At 41.6% G+C, this 16,062-nt stretch overlaps 1 protein-coding gene across 13 annotated transcripts in view; it reads right to left on the bottom strand.

Annotated features, from left to right (window-relative positions):
* Positions 1 to 5,282: 5,282 nt before the first annotated feature.
* Positions 5,283 to 16,062, bottom strand: part of Sytl2 (synaptotagmin like 2) — a 127,858-nt gene continuing 117,078 nt past the window's right edge. For all 13 annotated transcript variants that reach the window (XM_055623283.1, XM_055623279.1, XM_055623284.1 and 10 more), the window contains 5 exons: positions 15,190 to 15,360; positions 12,961 to 13,039; positions 10,513 to 10,612; positions 7,157 to 7,362; positions 5,283 to 6,221 (listed from right to left, as the gene is read on the bottom strand). In XM_055623283.1, coding sequence (XP_055479258.1) covers positions 6,076 to 6,221; positions 7,157 to 7,362; positions 10,513 to 10,612; positions 12,961 to 13,039; positions 15,190 to 15,360 — 702 coding nt within the window. In that variant the 3' untranslated portion in view covers positions 5,283 to 6,075. The remainder of the gene's footprint in view (positions 6,222 to 7,156; positions 7,363 to 10,512; positions 10,613 to 12,960; positions 13,040 to 15,189; positions 15,361 to 16,062) is intronic.

Genomic DNA, 16,062 nt, shown 5'->3' with positions numbered 1-16,062 from the left:
CTTCCTTCCTTTCTTCCTTTCTTCCTCTTTCTGTGAGAAAAAGTCTCATTTAGCCCAGGCTGGCCTTAAACCTACCATGTAGACAGGCATGACTCTGAAATTCTGACCCCTATCTCCAGAGGCCCCTGGAATGTGGGGTTATAGCCATGAGCCATCACACTCTGCCTATTTATAAGTTTTTTTAATGGTGAAAAGATTTACAATTCCTTTCTTCTACCTTTTTGAAATATACATACCTTGGCATTACCTGCATTCACTCTGTTGGATGGCATAGCAGAATCTCCTGCTGTAATCCACATCTCACTGCAACTTAGTGCCTCTGCTAGTTCACTTCTTTGCTGTTGTCATCAACACTAGGCTTGTGGAGAGAAGGGTTTGTTTCAGGTTACAGTTCCTCATCTGGGGTAGCCAGGACAACAGTTCAAGACAGGAACCAAAGCAGAAACAATGGAAGGGTCCTGGCTTGCTCAGCCTGCTCTCTTATATCACCCAGGCCCATCTCCCACAGAGAGCAGGGCCCACCCATATCAAGCATTCACCAAGAAAATGTGCCACAGACATGCCCGCAGGCCAATCCAATAGAGGCAATTCCTCAGCTAAGGTTCTCCCGTCCAAGATGGCTCTAGTTTGTGTTAAGCTGACCTAAACTAACCTATCAATCAACTTCTCTCTATTCCTTCCCACCACAGCAGTTTCTGGGAACTCTAGCCAGCAGCAACATGGTGGCTAGATTATTGTTGTATTTTACATAATAAACATTGGCAAGAAACAAAAAACAATTTCATTGGCCTTGCCAGTAAACCAGTCATCTGGTTACAGATTACACTTTCCTTCTCTCTCTCTCTCTCTCTCTCTCTCTCTCTCTCTCTCTCGCTTTCTTTCTTCCTTTCTTTTCTCCTCCTCCTTTCTTTCTTTATTTTTTGAGACAGGTTTTCTTTGTGTAGCATTGGCTGTCCTGAACTCAATTTGTAGACCAGGCTGGCCTCAAACTCACAGAAATCTGCCTGCCTCTGTCTCTGCGTCCCAGAGTTCTGGGACTACAGCTGTGTGCCACCGCTAATGTCTGTGGTTACAGTTTCTTTAGTCAACTGGCTGCAGGTCTTCTTTATGTAACAGCCACAACTTAGTTAACATTCTTAAACTCTGTATTGATTTAGTCTGCAAAACCGAAATTTTAACAAATATTGAAGATTTGTAAAATGGTTACCAAAGACTTTAAAAGTGTAAATTAACCAGGCTACTGTGGATAACTCCAAGTGTGGTCACATTGACTGCCCTTGCTAAAAAATCAGGGGGTCATAAAGCAAAACAAAAGAAAGCAAAACAGAAGGGGAGGAATCTGAGGAAAAGACTTATAAGGAAAACAGGGAAATCATTAATGGGAAGGCAGTAAGAAAAGGCGGGGTGGTGAGAGTTATTAAAATGGATTATATAGTTGTCTGAACTTGTCAGAGAAATTTTATCAAAAAAGAAAACAAGAAAAAGAAAAATACCAAAGCTGTAAATGACTTTATTGTACCGTTTGGCCTCATTTTTACTACCTCTTCCTTAAATCTCAAGCTACATTGCATGAAGGAGAACTTCTACAGTCAGGACAAGTAACCAGAACATTAGAATCTCTCTCTTCTTAATTTTATATACAGCTAACATTGCGGCTGTGGATTCTCTTGACACAACAAACTGAGCTCACAGCATACATTTCTTAAGGACAGGGAAAACTCAAAATATTAACAGCAGTTGTTTCTCCAGGTAGGGCGATGGTCTCTCTCTCTCTCACCACCTTCCTAAGGTCCACATACATACTGAATATTCAGCATTGTTTGTCCGTTGAAAAGTTTTTCCACATTTAAAAATGCATTCCTTTAAGTACAAATTAGCTTCTGTAACATCAAATCCATCAAATCTTTTTAAATCAAAGCTAAGAACTTCAAAAGATTTATTGATGGAGCGGGAGGAAGACTAACCAACACGTAGGGTGTTTGGGAAAGTGTGAGGAGACCTGTTTTATAACCTTCCTGTGTTAGAGCGTTTAATTGTATACAACCCTGCACAGGGGATAATATTATCTCAGAAGCCACAGATCACCAAACAAAAAGCCAAGTGCCAGGAATAAGATGCTTGCCTTCAAGTTGTTGACCGCAAGGATTCCAACAACCCCTAAAATGGTAACAGGACATCTCCATTCTTCTTGGTTGCCCACCAGAACTTGATAATAAAGCCCTATTGCTGAAGGCACCACGTGCTTTTGTCACAGAATGTGGAAAATCAAGCTGATATTGACTTGGAAGATTCCCTTTTCACTGGCTAGCTTTCATAGCTCTGGAAGGTGCTCTCTAGGCTCACTGGGAGAAAGTTATCAACAGTCTTACCCAGCTGTGAATCCTGAAAGCTACAATAACAATCAGCTCAGCAAGATATACTCATAGGTGAATAATATCGAGGTGACCAACTTTTTTTTTTTTTCATTCAGTTTAAGACATGTTTCTCAAAGTGGAACTCATTATCTGGTACTCTTACCTGGGTCAAGAACCCTTGGTAGGTAACAGGCCCAAGGAAAGAATCTATTACTACTGTCTCGTTAAATGAACATAGATCTAACTTCATCTAAACACTTACCTTTTTATGTATACATTAGTGCAGCTCTCAACCCTCAGCAGAGAAGCTGATTTTAGCAACGGATGATGATTAAAAACAGAGAGTCACAACTGGTCATAGTGCAAAGAATAAAAGACTAGGGTTCTCGGCTTTAAATGGAGCATCTGTATTACCAGTTCCCCGTTCCCCTCTCCACACAGAGCTCAGGGTCCCTTTGTAGAAGAAGGAGTGGAAGGATTAATGAGAGCTAGAGGTTTACAAAAGTATTTCCTGGACACCCAGGGGCCCCTTCTGGAAATGATGTTACACAGTCATGGGGGCGTGCACAAAACTCCTGCAGATCAAGTTCGTCAAAAATTTCACATGGATGTGTTGTATAACAGTTTACTCTGAGATTGAAACATTCCATTCTACAAGGAAGTTTTAACCAGGAAAGGAAACAACTCAGAACAGCTTCAGGAAGTCCCTGAAACTGATCAGACCTACTAGGCCCCTCTCTACCAGAGTAAATGATAAAAGCTGAAAGTCACTCTCAGACTAACAGAGCTAAACTGTACAGAAGATTTTCAGCTCAGTCGAGCTGCAGAGGAGACCAGGACCAAACAAGCTACCTTGAAGAAGCAGAAACCACTCCACCTGCCTGGAAGACATTTAGACCAACTGAGATAGCTGAAAAGTGTATTCTCCAACCTGCTGAGCTGCCTACATGGCTGTGCAGTGTGCTCTAGGATCCATGCTTTTGGGCTCTGTCACCCATGCTTGAGTGGGCCTTGATGATGCAGCCATCTTTGAGTCATTTCTGCTCCTGTTAAGCAACCCCTCACCCATACTCTGGTAAGGAACCCCAATAAAACTCATTGGTTCACCACACTAGACTTTGGTGGTATCCATACTTTGGTTTGTCATGGGATCCCTTTCTGGGGTTTGAAGGTGTGTGTGTGTGTGTGTGTGTGTGTGTGTGTGTGTGTGTGTGTGTGTTGAATCTCCTCAGGGCTAGTTTTATCACACAAAAGAGTGTGATACATGAGGAGTTACTGGCAGCTGATGGCTACTGGGGATGGGGAGGGAACAACGGTTTTATTCATAGATGCCACCCTTGGTTAGGTTGCCCATTCTCCAGCTGATGGCCCTACTTCTACTCACAAACTGGCAGTACTAACTAGACCAAGTGGTTAATTAAATAGAACCAGAAGGTCAAATGGAGATGGAGTGAGTCATGGATGTCTGGAAAGAGCTGGAGGGATAGAAGAGGGTGAATTTTGTTGAAATGACCTCATAAAAAATAGAACACAATTAAAAAGAATGAATCAACACAAAAAGAAAATAGGTGAAGATATAAATGGAGTACCTAGGACACTAGCCAACCTTTTCGCCTCGGATTCTTTTTTTTTTTAAAACCACAAGTGAAGACTTGCTTACCTACGTACACTGTGATTCAACGGGAAACACCAGTGATCAACTCTATCACTCCTACTCTGTGCATAACTAGTGTATGCTTTGTAAGAAATATGACAAATGAATTAACTGGACACATGACTAAATAAGCAGTGAGGATACATATTTAAAATGCTAGTGTAATACTTGAGAAAACTGCAAAAGAAAAAAAAAATCCTTGATATATTCAGAAAGCCTTTGCAGCACGTCTCTAGATTAAAAATATGCTTTGAACTTCAGGAAGGTCTTTGTGTAAAAGTCGCATAGGCACAAGCAGAGTAAAACAAAACAAAATCCCATCGCTCTGCATCTCCTTGTGGAGGCTGGGAGGTTTTATTGCCCATACTCCTACCTTGAAGGTAAGGGTTGTGGGGATGGGAGGAGGCAGGTAGACCTGGCTGGGGTTGGGTGAGCACAGCTGATTTCTTTAGCGCTTCAGAGATGAAGGGATGCTGGGAAGTGACCACACTGTGACTGTGGCCCAATCAGGGCAGGGCTTGCAGTGACACTGTATTCTAGCACACCATCCGGCCAGCGGCTCTGTTAGCTCACTAACTAGCGGACTCAGGGCTACAGTATTTGTTTGGGAAAAGAGGCAAAAAACCTGGTAGGCTTTTAAATTTATTTAATTTGTTTGTGTTTTGTTCTGCTGCTTTGTTTTGGACCAGTCTCACCATGTAGCGCCGGCTGGCCTCAAACTTACAACATTACTCCTGCCTCAGTCTCCTAAATCAAGGGTTATAGGTAAGAACCGCGTTTTCCTTCTCGGTTTTGATGACGTGTATGATGCAACTTTATAAGATTTCTGTTCATTCATTATCCAGACCTCCTTAAATCTACATTAAACCAGAGATTGTTTTGAGAAATCAAAATGGTGTTTGGGGTCTTAAGGTAGAGTAATGTTTCATGTATCAAAACTGGCCCAAAGAAGTCTCCGTGGAAATTATTAAGAAGAAACATTACCTTACCTTTGGCAATTAATGCTGACTTATTTTCAAGCTTCTCAACAAGTATTTTTAAAATAAAAGTCTTGCTTTTTATAATAAGCAAAGATGTTCAGTTTGATGAAACAATGCCTAGAGTTGCATTGAAGACCCTAAAGAAATTAGCAATATTAGAGAATTTATATATTAGGATTCATAATGCAATGTATTTTTTAATCTAAGAAGTCAGGCTAGCCCACAGTACAATTTAAATCATGATAATTTATTATAAGTGTTTTTACAAAATACTTATGAAAATCATACATAGGAAGTACAATTAAATTGAACAATTTATATGCTAATTAAATCTTTGCAGCAAAGCATATTGGTGACTAATTTTATGCTGTTTCCACACACTAAAATTATAAGAAAAACATCAATTATGTGCAATGTTTTAGCAAACTCTTATAAAATACAGACTTGCCATCATCCATTTTAGCACAAATTAAGCAAAAATAAGCCAAGAGCTGAATTCCACATGCAGCCAGTAGGTGGCACCAAAGTCCATTTGAGACGGAGACGGTGGGCTGGCGAGGGGGCGGGGTGTTCCCAAGGCAGATTTATGGGCAGTGAAGTCAGTCTTACTGCCCTAGGATGGAATTCGATGTTCTATTAGAGGTTACCAAGTAAGTAGTTGTCGTATTATGTAGTTGTCCGTCATCACTGCTGCTGTTCTCTCTCCAAGCCATCCGGGTCGTCACTTGGCCAGCAACCTTCCTATTTAGACGCCCGGCGAACATTTTAACTGAATGGCAGGCCTGAACAGCAACACACGTTCGTGGCGTGAAGCATGTTTCTTTGGTGTGGCAGCAACGGCTCCGTTTTCCTAGCCTGTTCAACAATCTTCTGGAAGGGTGGTATTGCACATCTTACTGGGCATACCTCTTGTCCCTGTTTAACTCTCTTGAGCCGTGCAGTCGAAGAAATAAATGCATACAGATTAACTTGGGCATGCATGCTGAGTAGTCACTAGTGACAGCAGGGGACATTTGTCCAAGCAGTCAGGACTCTCAAGCTCAGATCCACCTCGGGAGTGACCGGTGGTGGAACGGGCCGACGAGGCTCACTTGGAAATCTTGGCAATCAGAAGCATCCTGAGGGGTAATGTTGCTTCAACCCAAGTGTTGGGAGAATTGACCATCTTCTCCCAGAGAGCAACTTCCTCAGAGGTAGAATCCATCCACTCTACTTCAGTCCCATAGCTTTTGCCTGAAAGAAAGTTTCACATTTTCATTTACGTTTCCACTAGGCAGGCGAGGAAAGGGGGGTTAGTCATCCCCTAATTATAACCAGCTTGGAAGACAAGGGAGAGTTCGCATATGGCTGGAAAGCACATCCGGGGCTTAAGGAAGAACTGTTTCCTACCCAAGTGGCTTCATTTTCTTAATCGTCATGACTCCCACATGACTGATCTTCACACAAATGTGAAAGCTGGACAATAATTTTTTAGGGGCATATAGGAATTTGGTGAATTATGTATTGAGTTAGAGATGACACTAGAGGAACCCTTAGGAATACTAAAGTTTTTTTTACCTGAAAGGGTCAACTTTATAGTTTGCTTCTGTCATTAACCATTATTTATTTATTATCGTGTTGTTATTATGCAATGTTGGTTCTCTTGGGACTATTACTAATTGCCTTGTGGAACTGTTATTAAAAAATAAATGTATTAATGTAAATAAAACATGTAACACAGTAATGAAATGGTAGTCACTACAATTGTTCAAGGGAGACCTGTGGCCATAAGTGTTACATGTGGGAAGACACGAACCTTCCTGGCTCGCTCAACCATCTTCTGAAAGGTTGGCATCTTCAGAAAGGTTGTCATTGTTTAACTCTCTTGAGCCGGGCACTCAGAGAGACGCACGCAGACTGCTTGGACATGCTGCACAGAGCTCATTAGCGGCACCAGGTAAGAGTATTTGTCCATGAAGTCAGAACTTTCAAAGTCTGATTTTGGAACCTTCCAGCGGAAGCTTAAGTTCTGCAAGGACAGACCCTGAGCTCTGCTGGTCCTTCTAACCCAGAACCCTTGGAACGCTAATGGCCTTTCTCTCAATGGTTGCATTCCCCCCCCCCCCCCGGACTTCAGTATCTCCTGGGGAGTTTGGCTCATAGAGAATTAAACTTGTAACAAATGTCACCTGTTCCAAAGCCGATCCGGAGCCCTCCCAGAAACTGGTTGGTTAGTTTATAATGGTCCCAGACTGTGAGTTCTACACAGGCTTCTGTCAGATCTTCAGGCCTAAACCCGTCGTACACCATGGTATGATTGAAGACGGGGTTGGTGGTTTTCCCTACAGCTCTAGTCTTCTGGCGACTTTTCCTACTGGTATCTGGAAGGATGGTACTATAAAAAGAGAAAGTAATGTGAGGGGGTTTTAGTTAAGAAAGTGAACATTTACGCTGTCGACACACCTCAGCACAGCTATCAGCTAGGCAATGGAGGGGGAAAGTATGGAAACCAAGTATGGTGCCTCACACCTATCATCCAAGCACCCATCAGGCTGAGGTAGGAAGGTTGAATTGAGTCTTTAAAAGAAAAACAAAAAACAAACAAATAAAGCCCTGCTAGGAAGACAGCTCTGTCAGAGAAGTGCTTTGGGAAGCATGAGGACCTGAGTTCTATCACCAGACTCCACACCAAAAAGCTGACCAGGGTGGTGTGCTCGTCTAATCCAAGTACTGGGGATCAGACAGAAACGGAAGAATTCCCGAATCTCCGTAGCCACACAAAATAGCCTAATTGCTGAGTGCCAGGCCAATGAGAGACCGTGTCTCAAGGGAAATGGACTGCAGTCCTCTGGCTTTGACATGCATCACGTAACACAGACAGACAGACACATATACTCACACACACACACATGCACACCACAGAGCATGTTGGAGACACCCAGCTGGTAGTTTAGTAAAAGTCAGGGAAAGATGCATGGTGGTGCTGGAAAGAGTGGGCACAGAAACAGCCAACTGGATTTGCAGCCCGACTCTGAGACTTAATGACTATAAATTCCAGGAAAGTCACTCAGCTCCTCAGACACTTGCTTCCTTAGTACAAAGTGGGAATGGTGATGTTGACTGTCTAAGATTCGCATTAGAATTTAGTAGCATGCAACACACACGATTCAGTTGATAGTAATTACTAATGTGGTGGGATTTCTAGAGGATTGTTGTAGACATAGGTTACTGTGTAATTCAAATGCTCATTTTTATACCCCCACATCTGTGTGCAATGCTTGTTCTGAGACTCTCCTGTCTCGATGTTGTATAAACACTGCTCCCCAATTGTCCCCCGATATGCCAATAATGCAGTTTACAGCCAGTCACAGAGCAGGGGAGAGAATAGGGCTGGACTTCCTGCCAGCCAGGGGAGGAGGAGTTAGAGGAGGAAGTAGGGGATTCAGCTGTTAGAGGTGTCCAGGAGATGTCAGAAAGGGGAGCTGGGGCAGGAGAGCTACAAAGTGCAAGTATCTCGAGGATGTAGGCTGGGAGGAAGCAAAATTAGCTTAGAAGTTTAAGAATAGATTAATAACTGCTCAGTTGTTGTGTTGTGAAACTTATTAAACTAATATAGAAGAGTCTCAATTATTGGTGTGATAGGATTATGGGAGAAACCGAGAAACACAGTTTTATAAAATTAACTTTAACAAACTCTCTTGGAATTTAGCACAGATGAACTGGAGATAGTCATGCCAAATGAATTGTCAGACTCAGACACAAACTATCACATATAGTGGTAGGGAGAGAGGTAAAAATAAAAGCATAAATGTCTATAAAATAAAGGAATAAACAGAAAAAGGGAGAGTTGAGAGGGAGGGAAAGACGAAAGTACATTGTATACTTGTATGAAAATGTCCTTATATAATCTAGCACTGTGTGCAATGAATATATGTTGATTGGGGGATAATTAAAATGTAAAAAAAAAATCATGGTGTACCCTATAAATATAAAAGATAATTTGTGCAGGTTAACCTATCAGTATAATAAATATCAGTAATAAGAAAAATAGATTAAATATAGAAAATATGCCATGTGATCATAATGGTAAAATTCATATGCCCCCAAAATAATTATTATATGTTAGAAGTTTTGTTGTGATTTGAGCCTTGTTGGTTAATGTTTCCTGAAATCAATGATTTAAAAAATCAGAACTTCAGTGTATTCCTGATTGTCAATCTAAGGAATTATTGTCATACAAAATTGAAAAAAGAGAAATCCCTCCATTGGGCTAGATTTGACTTTGAAAATAAATAATTTGACAATTTTGCAACCACAGGTGTCTCATTCGTGGTAACAATTAAGTGAACCCTAACTTAGCGTGCCCCTCATAGAGACAAGAAAGTCTGAAAATGTAAGAGGCTGGCCGGAACTGAATCACCTTATCAGATAACAGCTAGTCCATGTGTGTGTGTGTGTGTGTGTGTGTGTGTGTGTGTGTGTGTGTAAGAAACAATGCCATGTGATAGACGCTCAAATCTGTGTCACATTGTCCTACATAGTATGACTTATCTTCTAGTAGCAGCTCTATGGGTAAAATTGGAGCTCGGAGGCTGCACCAGTATCCACTTAGCCATTGTTTACTAGATGTCAATCATTTTATATGTACAACGGAGAGGAAAGCTTGCTGTCTGGAAGCTCAAAGTGTCTTAGGCGCTAACTCCTGGTTGGGACTTTCTTTGCCAAATCACTCTCAAAATTAAGTGCAATCTGATGCAAATAGGCAAAAAACAAAACACACAAACAAAAACAAACTTGGTAAACAGAAACCCTCCCTGGTTCAATAAGGAGCCACATAGTGTGTCATCAGCATTAACATTTTGGTGCTGGCTAATCTTATGTCAACTTGACACAAGCTAGAGTCATCTGAAAGGAGGGATCCTCAGCTGAGAAAATGCCTCCAGGAGATCCAGCTGTAAGGCACTGTCTTTGTTAGTGATTGATGCGAGAAGGCCCTGTCCATTGTGGGCAGCGCTATCCGTGGGTTTGTGGCACTGGGTTCTGTCAGAAAGCAAGCTGAGTAAGCCATGAGGAGCGAGGCATTAAGCAGCACCCAACCATGGCCTCGGCATCAGCTCATGCCTCCACGTTTCCGCCCTGCCTCTGTTCCTGTCCTCACTTCCTTCGATGATGAACAGGAACATAAAAATGTAAGCCAAATAAACCCCCTTTGATCCCCAACTTGCTTTCTGGTCACAGTGTTTTGTCTCAGCAATAGAAACCCTAACCAAAACAGCTATTTTGTACTAGAAATTCCCTTAGCAACAGAGGTACCTCATAAGACATTCTACATAGAAGTTTGAAATATCTAGCTTCATTTGGAGACATGATTTCTTTAGGTTTGATTTTAAAACCAAATAAAGCTTTGGGAGTTGATGCCATACAGTTTGATGTCTCTAATACTCTATAACCGACGAGTGTCAGCATCACTGATACAGAGAATTGGCACCAGCCAGCAAAGACAAGGCCACAGGTGAGCTAAACAAAGTCAAGTCATGAATGTTACCATTTAACGAAAGAATTTAGGTGGCTCCCCCTCAGCAGTGGGAGGTCAAGGCATTCCTTCACCCAGATGTGGACTTCTCCGGTTGTAGGAGGCTTTTTGCCTGGAATTGAACAAGGAAAATCAGTGTGTTGGAAAAGATGTCACCTTGCATGCAGAGCAGCACAAGGAAGCAAGCTAGTGTGTGACGGCGTTAAGTTGATTAAGCTTATGGACGTCCAGCTGTGTGCTTCTTACTCTGAAGGTCCCAAAGCTGGCTAGCTCTATAAATATAGGAGCTAGTGGCAAGAGAAAGGTGCTCATGGAGGGAGAGTCGCTCTTAAGGATGTGGCTCTGCTGGGTTGACCACGCTGTGGAGGTTAGAAGGCCACGCAGCCAGGAAGAGTATGTGGACAGCACACATTGTACATGAGGGGAAAAGAAGAAAAGTAAGGACACAAAGAGGTTTGGTAGGAACTCGGAGGGTGGCTCTGGGGGGAGCTGGGAGAAAGGTGAATGTGTTCCAGTCACACGTCATAAAATTCTCAAAGAACTAATTAAAAACCGAAAAAAAGAATTCGGGAGAGTGGGAGCATTCATACTGCTTCCAGGTACAGAGGGTTTGCGCTTCTTTGGTGCTATCACTTGGTCAGACATGGAGGGGATGGTTCATCTGTTTACAGTTACATTCGACACTTCTCAAGACAATGAATAACCTCATCAAATACAATTGCCAGTGAGAACTGGTGAACTGTAAGAAATTTTAAAGGCAGCTTTGAATGTAAAGTAACTAAACTAAGATACTGGCTTCTTTTTATAGCCCCTCCCCCATGTTAAATCTCCTTACACGTGTAACAGGGTTGTTGACTATACATGCATGATTGTTAGTACCATAGATAATTTCCAGGAAGTTGGTTTAATCTGAAGTTGCTGCTAGACTGCTTGCACATAAACAGAGGAACACTATCAGATTTTTCTGGGTGGCTTAGTCCAGTCAACTAAACCACACTCACTGATCTATAGCCATATCTATAAAATCCTCACACTTAGGAGAGAGAGAGTGTGTGTGTGTAGATACACACATACATACATATACAAGGAATACAAAGATGATGGTTGGGAATTTATATGGTTATACAGGAGAAATGAATTTAAATATAATTAATTCAAATAAAAGCACAAAAAATGAAACAGTGTAAATGTCAAGCTATTTACCACAGTGCTCTAGAAAATGATGTGCTCAGTGAGTGCTACCTTAGTCAGGAAAAGCTTTGTGGAGCTGAGTCTCCCATCTAAGACTTAGGTTGAAGAAGAGAAGAAAAATGTAGGGAGAAGTATCTATGGGAGTAAAAACTCAGAAGAGGAAGGAACATAGCAACAGATAATTCCCTCAGCCCTCACCACCGAGTCACAGCGGGGAAAAGCAGAAATGACACTTCTGTGCATATTGACCTCAAGTGACAGGACACAAAGTTATATGCAAAAAGATCTACAAGTTATAGGACAATGCTTGGGCTGCAGTTTGGCTTAAAGATATAGTTTGTCTCTTCCTCTTCCTCTTTTTCTTCCTCCTCCTCCTCCTCCTGCTCCTCCTCCTCTTCTTCTTTAGTGTAGAATGTCTTTTACTCATTCAACCTGTGCCTTCCCCAGCCATCATTCTTTTCCTCGGTAGCTTCTCGGCTTGGTTACTGAACATGTGAGTTTTGCAGCTACTGACTTCAAGTACAATATTTCTCAAGGGCAATCTGCCTGGGAAATGAGATGTTGGCAGGGTCTGACAAGCATTTCCTGCCAGTTTTTTGGGCTTGTTGAACTGGCTGGAGACCTAAGGCTCCAGTGTCCAGGCTGTGATCAGGAATCAAGACAGAAAGAAAGCTTTATCTTCTAATGAGACTAAGAAAGGAGGATCAAGGAGCTCCTATGTCTTGGGGACTTTCTATGAATCCTTTTAATTCCCACCTGGAAAAAAAACACTCAAGTTTCTTCCTTATCACAGTATTGTCAATAGGCCCAGATTCTCACTACAGCAAAGCCCATTTACACAGTACAAACACGAACATTTTTAGGGACCAAGTGGAAGGCAAAACAAAGGACAATATAAGGGCTGGGAAAACAAAAAATTTCCTCATAGAAATGGGAAGTGTTGGTATATTTTAAGCTCTGGGGTGGGGAAACAGGAGCTTCTATTTAATGGGTATAGTGCTGCTTAATGGGGCAAGATGAGCAAAGCTCTGGGAATCTGCTCTATCGCAGTGTAAATGTAACTCATATCACTAAATGATCAAGACATAGGGATTGTGTATTTCCTACCATAAGAAAAATAATGATTTTTTTTTTTTTAGTTTATAACTGAATTGACTCCTTTGGTCTATATAATTATTCATCTTTGAAAATGTAACAGAACACAAGTTATCTCTGGAAGGCAAAGAGATAAGTAGAGGGTTTGGATCTAAAGACACAGTCATTTCATACCAGGGCTTGGCTCTGGAACATACTGGAGGGCTAGCTTCATTTCACCTCTGTTTTCTGTCTCAAGTGCAACTGGTGCTGTCTGAAAAATAAAGGAATGTTAGCAGCTGTAAGAAATAGATGTTTCTCTGTTCTGTTAGTGAATACTCTGCCACAGCACATGTCTGTCCCATTTCTGGGAACACGGATCACTTATATGCTCCAAATTCAGCTATTCCTCTGCATCCAAGCTTCCCAATTATTTTTTATAACTAAGAAAAAAATGTTACCTGTCTCTGACGACCTCGAAACATACTCAGAAAATATTCTGTGGACGCTGCTTGTGTGTGTGTGTGGTTTTCCTGCTCTAGTAAAACACTCTGAAAAGCAGCTTGGTGGTGAGAGGTTTTATTTCCTTTTACAGGTGTGGTCCATCATCGAGGAAAGTCAAGGCAGCATAGGGACTTCAGCAGAGTGGGAACTTGAAGTAGAAGCCAAGGATGGATGCTGCTTGCCCTTTATTGTCAGATGGACACAGACCTAGAATCACTTGGGAAAGGGGCGGCTCCAGCTAAGAATTGCCTTGAATGGACTGTCCTGTGCCCACATATGTGAGGGTTGTTTATCTGTTTATTTTTGATCGATGACTGCTATAGGAGGGCCCAGCTCTCGTGGGTGGTACTATCTGCAGGCTAGGTGTGCTAGTAACGGCCCTGGAGGAGCAAGCCAGGGCTTAAGCAGCATTTCTCCCTGGTTTCTGCTTCAAGTCTGGTTCTGTCCAAGTTCCTGCAGGAAGCTCAGTGAACCCCAGATGGAGAAAAGAGTGAAAACGACACTAATGCTCACTATAATAAAGTTGCCAAAAGTCAAGAGACAAAATGGCCTCAAATCTGAAAGAAAAAAACAAAGACAAAACTTTCTAAAGGTTAAAAAAAAAATAGGCAGCTTTCCAATATAAATTACAGAAGCCAAGCTACAACAGAATGACATTTTTAAAGTGTTTACAGGATCATTTTCAACCTCACAACTGAACAAAAATATCCTCCAGAGATAAATGTGAAAAGGATATCATGAAGCAAGGAAAGCCAGAAAGGCTTATTGGCTTGCCAGTCGATAACCACGGGAAGCAAAAGTCAAGGGAAGCCTCTGGAACAAAAAGTATCCACGGAAAGATACAGGAAGGGGTCTACGGCCATTCCACCCAGAATGTGTCCAATCTCATCAGATCTCGGAAGCCAGTTAGAATGGGGCTTTGTGAGGACTTGGGTGGAAGACATGGTGAAGCAGTAAGCAGAAACAGGAAGTAAACACGCTCAGACCTAAATGAAAGCTTCTGAGCTAAATCGTTACCATGTGGGAGTTTAAATACACAGGTGATTACAATGTGACTGTAGATACCAGAAAAGATGAGGATATGAGTTAAGTGGAGTAAAGTGCTTTTGATTCTTCCTGTGGTCTGGATGTGAGAAGCCCTAATCTGGATTAGACACATTTGCATTCCTGTGCTGGGGATCAAACTGGGGCCTTGTGCATGCTAGGCAAGAGCTGTACCACTGAGCTGAAGCTCCAACCCTGGTAGGTACTTCTAATTCAAAAATAAATATTGCTAATGAAAATAAATAAAAAAGAGACTATGGCTTCTGTGTTAATAGAAAAGAGGTTTATAAGATAATTGGTTAAGTATCAAAGAAGCAATTATAGAAATAAAAATAATACAAATATCAAGACATTAGATTTTTATCCAAACATGTCAATAATTATATTAAGTACAAATAGATTAATTCAGTCAGAACGAATATTGGGAGTTGAATACGGTGGAGCAGGCCCATAATGGTATCAAGTCGGGGCTAAGCTGGGAGGATCATGAATTTGAGGCTCTCTTAGGCTAAAGGGCAAGTTCCAGGCAAGCCTTGGATAAGTATTGAGATGCTGTCTCTAAACAGAACAAGGCACATGCTCCTTTAAGGGACAATCTGACCATAAAGTAGGCTAAAAGTCTATCTCCGATTTCAAAGGACTGCAACGCTTGAATGACCTTGAGACTGAAGTCAAGCATTTATTCGCATTGAATGATTTGAGTTCTCCGTACATTTTTTAAAAACTCTCTTTTACCAAATGTATAACGTAAGTTCAATCGCAGCTTCAAATGATCCCAAGTTCCACACTGGCACCGTGTCATAAACACAGCCAGGCTTTTCCCTGTGTGCCAGATCCCGCACCAAGCCACCACACAAAGAAAAAATCTGAACCCACCTTCCTCTTCAGCGGGTACCATTTCAGCTCTCTGTTCTGTTTGCTCTCCCAATCCCATGATTCCAAGTCAAGTTCCACCTCCCCCAGAAAGCTGTTGCGCTTGAACGTATCTCGGTGCCAAACGGACAGGTTCAACTTCTGCGTCCTTAAGAGCTGCCTTTCGATTTTATACTGAGGAGAAGAAAAGAAAATTAAAACGATGACTACCACTACCTGATGCCAACGTTCTGACAGAGATGAAAAGTCAGCTGTGTGGATCTGAATTTCTCATCTGTTTGGTTTCGGGTCTCAAACGGCTTGCAAAGGCATATTACTCTACGTGTCTGATTTCAAAGAGCTAAAAACTTCATCTTTTACGAAAGCGGATGCCTTCCCCTCTGCTGGAAAAGGCAAACCTTGGCTCAGGTATCACAGCTGGAAATAACATTCTAAAAACCAAAGTCCATTATTCAACCTGTGCTGGAGGCTTTTACACTAGATAAGAGCATACAGTCAGGTTCAATCTAAAAACACAACTCGAATCTTGTTCTGTTTTTCTACCTAAGTCAAGGTCTTTACTTTTTTTCCTTTTTTTTTTTTTTTTTTAAAGATATCATTCAAGACCTTGCTATACACAACTTTCTATGTAGGCAAAAATAGCATTGCATTTCTCTTACCTCCACTCCACATACTCAGGTTATATCCATGCCCAGCTAGACTTCATTACTGAAAACAGTTTCAAGTTCACAGAAAAATCAAGCACAAGGTACAGCCTCCATACACTAAATGGCCCAACAAACAGACCTCCTGAATTATCAGGTTAAAAAAAAATTTTTTTTTCTTAAAAAAGAAAATTTGTTTTGCCAGCCTCATGCAGTTAGGTAGAAATGACTT

The sequence above is a fragment of the Psammomys obesus genome, unplaced genomic scaffold (assembly GCF_907164565.1).
Source record: "Psammomys obesus unplaced genomic scaffold, mPsaObe1.curated_primary_1811, whole genome shotgun sequence".
In the NCBI taxonomy this organism is placed as follows: Eukaryota; Metazoa; Chordata; class Mammalia; order Rodentia; family Muridae; genus Psammomys; species Psammomys obesus.
The sequence above is the reverse complement of the archived record's forward strand: the minus strand, read 5'-3'. Positions and strand labels throughout refer to the sequence as shown.